The sequence below is a fragment of the Zerene cesonia genome, chromosome 8 (assembly GCF_012273895.1).
Source record: "Zerene cesonia ecotype Mississippi chromosome 8, Zerene_cesonia_1.1, whole genome shotgun sequence".
NCBI classification, from domain to species: domain Eukaryota; kingdom Metazoa; phylum Arthropoda; class Insecta; order Lepidoptera; family Pieridae; genus Zerene; species Zerene cesonia.
Genome location: NC_052109.1, coordinates 4,728,232 through 4,734,897, shown reverse-complemented (window position 1 = coordinate 4,734,897; position 6,666 = coordinate 4,728,232). Strand labels below are relative to the sequence as shown.

General features: G+C 31.5%; 2 protein-coding genes across 2 annotated transcripts in view; both read right to left on the bottom strand.

Moving 5' to 3' along the window:
* Positions 1-609: 609 nt before the first annotated feature.
* Positions 610-4,889, bottom strand: LOC119828766 (JNK1/MAPK8-associated membrane protein). The gene is made up of 4 exons (XM_038351010.1): positions 4,507-4,889; positions 3,802-4,011; positions 3,343-3,512; positions 610-3,097 (listed from the first exon to the last, which is right to left on the bottom strand). The coding sequence occupies exons 1-4, from the start codon at positions 4,737-4,739 to the stop codon at positions 2,817-2,819; spliced, it is 894 nt and encodes a 297-aa protein (XP_038206938.1). The 5' UTR covers positions 4,740-4,889; the 3' UTR covers positions 610-2,816.
* A 732-nt stretch (positions 4,890-5,621) lies between these two features.
* LOC119828626 (UDP-glycosyltransferase UGT5-like) overlaps positions 5,622-6,666 on the bottom strand; it is a 3,163-nt gene continuing 2,118 nt past the window's right edge. The window contains exons 3-5 of the mRNA XM_038350847.1: positions 6,625-6,666; positions 6,167-6,386; positions 5,622-5,922 (exon numbers count right to left, since the gene is read on the bottom strand). Coding sequence (XP_038206775.1) covers positions 5,622-5,922; positions 6,167-6,386; positions 6,625-6,666 — 563 coding nt within the window. The remainder of the gene's footprint in view (positions 5,923-6,166; positions 6,387-6,624) is intronic.

Here is a 6,666-nt window from a genome sequence, read left to right as displayed (position 1 = left end):
AAATAATATTCTAGATTCCTTTATTTTATATAAACGTATAATCCTCCATAAATCTCAGTCAGTAATGAGAAAAAATAATTATATTTGCTGAAATCGTAAAAGCCCTTTGTAATTTCATTAATCCGAGCTTATATTTATAATTTTAGCAATACCTACTATATAAAAAGTTTCTATTTTAATAGGTTATTAAAGCTTATTATAACGATTGTGATAACGACTATACTCAGAAAATTAACATAATGGTATTCGAGTTTATTTCAAAGTTAGTTTTGATCCAATTACTTAAAAATATGTCTTATCTCGGTGTTGTAAAATTAAATTAAAACAAAATTAAACCACATAAAAAGTGAACTGAATACTCTTTCTAATACATATTAACATAGATTTTTGTTGTAACACGATCAAACCTAAATACGAGGGTTTCTAAGGGCCTATAATATTATAGACTATACGAGCGCAGGGCCTTTGAGCGAACATTGGAATCCACCAACATTTTCTCAGAAGCACACATTGATATTTAATATCAACAATTTTTTTCGACAGTATTCACCCGAAATCTTCAAAGGGGAATCATAAAAATAAATAGCAGACAATAATTCAATACTTTTATTTTGTTTTTGATAGTTGATGAATATAGATAGAAAATTATTTTAATACTATCTCTCATACAACACGAGTGACTTTTAAGAACACTTTTAATTGTTTGGAAACAAGTTATAGGATTTATTTCCATTTATTGTTTATGCTTACTCAATCTGCACTAATATTATAAAGAGGAAACTTTTGTATGTTTGTAACGTTTTCACGCAAAAACAACTTCACAAATTCCAAAAATTCTTTCACAATTAGAAATCTGCAACTTCACTGAGTGACAAAAGCTATATATGCACGGGCAAGCCGAGGCGAACAGCTAGTAAACAATATACGATATCTCGAGAGATAGAGATAGATAAGAGAAGTATACGAAAACGCCTAGATAATGTCGCGGTTGCCACAACTCGGTCAATTATAATTATGAACACGCAGATTCTAACTAACACGAGCCGACGATTTGCAATCTCTCACAGCACAAAAACTATGTTCCACTTTTAAAACAAAATTACATATAACCTTTAATCATTTATAATAAACAATAGTTTAAGATGCAAACATTGAAAAATGCGCATGACAGCCCTTTAATAGGGTCCTGAGCAACATGGCGGATTTAACTCGGGCTCCTTCCTCATGCGTCTCACCCTTTGCCCCGTTCGATCAGTCTGACTCTGTAATTAAAATTTCATAGATTACTAGCTGTAACCCGCTGTGTCACTTGCGTGGTGCCTGGGCAAGTAGACGCTAATCCCGACTACAATATACATATGTACCTAATTTCATAAAGATACAAGAGTAACAAACATCCATACATCCATTCATCCATATTTCTAAACTTAATGAAAAAAATCCACTAGAAACATTCAACAAGAACAAGATTTTTAAAGTCTTATTCATAGCAATAAATATGGAAATATGCATACATAAATTATATAACACTCCTTAACGAAAGTTTTAGGAATTTCATGTGCCATGTACACTGTACAATTTACATTATATTTTGTACCATATACATATTGTGTCAACTCATATGCAAACCCTTGAGTAGTCGTACTTACACTTTTTTATCAATTTCAAATTCAAATTCTTTATTATTATAGATTTATTATATTATAGTAGATATGAATGTATACTTTTATATTTTATGTACAAAAATCTACTGATCTAAATTATTTACTAATAACATGGATTATTTTTGCCTACAAGGGATAACCATGACATCTTTAAGCTAGAGTGATTTAAGACGTCATGGTATCCCCAGATTACAATGTAAAGAATTTATATTTAAAAAATTCCCTATACTCTATTATACTTCCCTTTATTATATACTGCATGTTGTGCACAGACTGCATGTTGTGTGCAGATAAAATCGTACAAACTACAAAATCTAGTTAACCAACATTTCACATATCCCAACTAGCTAAACATTGCCAATATTTCATTAACTAAGTTAAGAATTGTATATAATGATATGACTATTTACAACTTATTATTATTTTGTAAATTATAAATTTGATTAATTCAGCATTATCTTAATAAAAATTTAGATTACAATAATTTATTTGCAACTAGCGATTCCAATTATTTCATGAATAATAAGTCTTATGTTAATGAAACGGACACCAATTTTCCAACTCTTATATACACTAACAATAAAACATTGGAACTGATGCAAAATAACAATTATTATTTATTCAATTAGTTGCACTCGATAATATTAATTCTAAATTCTGAATTATTTCGTACAAATATTGTAAGAATATTAATAACTCTATTACCTGAAACTTTCATAGTATCTACATAATTCCATTTTTATGAAGAATACTATTCTATGACATGAGTTAAGTTTATATTAAAAATTATATTTCAACCATAGGATAATTTTTTAAACTATCACTGAAAATTTGTTTATATTAGAAAGAAAATAATCACTACTATATAATATATTTACAATAGATATCACATGTGCAAACCACATTAATTAATGTTCTATACACCTCATGCACTCCAATATCAGTTCAGTTCTTTAACACCTTATTTCGTCAGTAGCTAGTAAACTCACAACTTTACAAAGTGACCTTTCGATACGTTTACCACGTATAATTTGTAAACAAACTCGAATCATTGTTATAATGTCTTTGTCTGCGCCTAACACGGCGCGGCTCTTCATTGGGAGCAGCGGAAGATCAAAAAAGCACCATTTTCTCTAAAGTGCTCCGTGCTAGTCAATCATTGTGAATCTTCATTGGGTCCGTGAATTGCGCGGTTAGGATGTAGAACAGAGCTGGAGCTGGCACCAGCGTAAGATACCATAGTTCCTTGAAGCCAGTTAACGATATGATGCCATATGCATGTATTAGCCAGTGGCCAAGAAGAATTATGAGGTTCCTTGCGTTTTTCACGGATGAAACGAGTAGAGCTGGTGCTGATTGATCTATTTTTATCGAGAAATGTGATGCTGATGTCATCATTGATATAATTATAATTATGTAGGGAAATGCACAATCTGGAACAAATTAATACTGAATACAGTTTTCCATTTGCATATTGTTTCCATTATAACCATCCAATATTTATAAACTAAAGCAGATTTTAGTACAGAGGCAAAAAAGAATTTATTTTTCAGTAGTTTTTGTGGCAATAGGTTTATGGTACCGAAATTAAGTTTAGAGTTTTTTTATGTTCAGAGAATACAAAATAATTGCTTAATAGAACATAATTTACAGTACAAAAGTCCATAAATAAACTTACATATCAATCCAGCTGCCACAGTGTGAGTGAGGACCAGTATGGGGTAGAAGTAGAGAGCACTGTAGATAGCCTGCTTGCCAGCATTGTTCTTTAGCCAAGCAAGCAAAATTGGCCTCAATATCACAGTTAATAGAAGGCTGAATGCATATATCAGTAGAACTATGGTATATCTGAAATAGAACATACATTTAAGAACATTAAAAGGCATCTGATTGAACTATAAAAATGAAATGGTGATGATGAAAAGAATGTTTATATAGTTAAAAATATAAATGTAGAGAGTACTGTCCAGAGAAGTACTCAATTTTTATTAACTTAATTCAAGATCAAAATGGTTCTGACAATTCATGCATATGTTCCTTTCTTTCTACTACTACCTTGTAATATTCAGAACCAAATTGTAACTATTGCATTGGCTTCATATATATGAATTGTCCCACAATGTATTCAACAACTTACAATGGATATACAGCTTCTTGTGTACAGTGCAGAGTTTCCTTATAATCTGGTTGAGGGTTATGCAGCAGGGTATACCAGTCAGACAGGGCCTTTGGTGTACACACATGTAGAGCCAATGACCCTGTTGGCGGCAACACTAATAGTGCGCCTATTGTTCCTGTCAATACTTCCAGAAGTGCACAGAAGTGTTGTGTCACTGTTGTTGCTTTTCTGAAATATAAAACACATAGTCATAATATGTGTTGTTATTCTACCAATATTATAAATGCAAAAGTTTGTGAGGATAGATGTATGTGTAGATCTCTATCTAGTGATAAGGCTGCCTTTTGCAACAAAACAACAATAAAGAATTTCATTTCATTTCATGTGTATGTGTATGTTTGTTACTCTTTCATGCAAAAACTACTGACCCAATTCCAATGAAATATGGTACATAGATAGCTGGACAATTGGAATAACACAGGGACCACTAAGCGAGTGAAACTGAGGGGAACAGCTAGTTTTATAATGCTATAAACTACAGGTTTTAACATCATTTATTTTTTATTAAATTCACACCAGTTGCAACAGAGTATAAACACCTGATATTTACTTAGTTACAGTTAAAAGCAAGTGCTTTCGTTTTTAGGTACCCAAGATTTGATTGTATTAACAAATATTTAAATTGGATATTACTGAAAATGGAGTTCATACATAATATCTTACTTTTTTCCAGGGGCGACCATATCAATAAAGAACCAGTGCAGAACTAAAGGCAGTAGTACCATAAAACCAAGATACTGCCAGTCGTATAGGGTTGGCTCATCCGCACACTCAACACAATAGCTCGATGCATTGGTCCTATATCCTCGAGGACAGGCTCCACATTCACTCCAGGAATTATCTGATAATTCTGTTCGGCCACAATAAAGTCCAGGGCAAGTTCGTACTGTCGACATGTTTTCTGGGTATGAAGACAAATTCGACCAAGAACTTGTTAGCTATTATAATAACAGTATCTTTACAATAAACGACATACACTGATAGATTGAACGCTCAACTAAGATGCTCTCAATTTTTTATTATTTTCAATTCAATTCAATTTTATTTTATATTATTTTCAAATTCCCAAAACAAAAGTATATTTACGGAACTCGAAAGTCGAAACTCAAATTTTGACAATTTGTAGACATTTGACATAATCTGTCAACTATTAACTTCAAATAGCAACAAGGCATTTGAGCTCGGTTTGAGTAAAATCTCGACTGATATTTAAGAGTATTTTTTATAATTACAATTCGTATCATAATGTAATAAGTAGGATATAATATATTCATATACAATGCTGCCCTTTGTAACTTGCTTTAGACTCAATTTTGACCCCCGTTTAATGGACAGCTCCTTGTGTGTACATAATAAGGATCGGTGACAATACAATAATTTCAGAAGAATATATTCTTATGATCCTGGATTGGGATCGTCAGGATTAAATAATTTCCTTATCACGTATATTCTGTATAAAGAAGACAATATATTTGATTTTACCATTAAATCTTGTCTTTTTGGGTTTATTTTTAACTAAAATACTATTATTATTTACAATGGTATTCGGTGAAGGTTGTGATTTGAATAATAGTATAAGAAAACAATTAAGCTTTAATAATTTGATACACTTACAAATGTTAATAGTGGCACCATTATAAATTATTTGAAAGCTGTATATTCCGATGACATTCATGAAATCCATATTTATTAAACATATTCATTTAATCATATATTTTAATTTGAATACTATATTAACAGAAAATAATAAATTAACTCAAGGAATGTAGCTGTTTACATTACAATGCTTTATATTTTCCTGTATTACCAAATTTATTTACAAAGCGGGAACAAAGTCGTCTGAAAATTGCTCGCAAAATGAAATAGGTTGCCAAAAGTAAAGTAAACGATATTGAAATCAAGATGCTAGCGATATCTAACATATAGTATTTAACGAATGTTATTCCAACTGCTGGAGAACGCAGATACTTCGCGCCTCCATTGCGTAGAACATATTCCGTCCACCAGACAGCGTTCTCGGGACCGGATATCACGGGGCTCACAACCATACTTTTCAATTTAATCATATCATTCTTATACCTATAAAATAATACAGATATTAAATGAATTGTAATTTAAACAATTTAATGAAATGATGTCTCAATAGGGACCGAGCAGATAAATCACATCAATAATTGAACGATCTTAAACATGAACCTGGCTTAAAAGCAAATTAATCGAATTCTATAATATTATACAGATAAGCTACCTTTACTTTGACGTAACTTTACTGTGTACTGTGACGCTAATAAGTAATTTTATTACGGTAAAAAGCCAATCGTACTTATTGTTGGTTGCTACTTCAGCCACCACTTGTTTCAAAGTCTCCTTGTCTAAAGAATAAATATCCAAAATTTCTCCTGTTCCATATCGAGTTATTTCACTAATAAAAACTTTTCTAGAACGCACTGTTGGTAACCCAATTATAGGAACTTCGTAGAAAATCGCCTCTTCTAAGGAACGTGGCCCGCCATGTGTTATAAAAGCTTTAACATTAGGGTGAGCTGAAATATAAAAAAACAGTTATAATTATAAGCTGGCAACGTCGAAATTACAAACTTCCTTATTGAGATATTAAATATCATTTAAAAAAACAACTGAATGGTAGAATAATTATTAAGTACACGCGGAATTATTTTCTGTTAATACTTCTGTATACGTTGTGTGTTGGAATGTTAGCTGTGTGTCGCTGAATATCTCTGGGCATAGTTAGGATAAGCTAAATTATAAGACGGTAATTACCCAAAATTTCCTGTTGAGGAAACCAAACATTGGTTATTACGT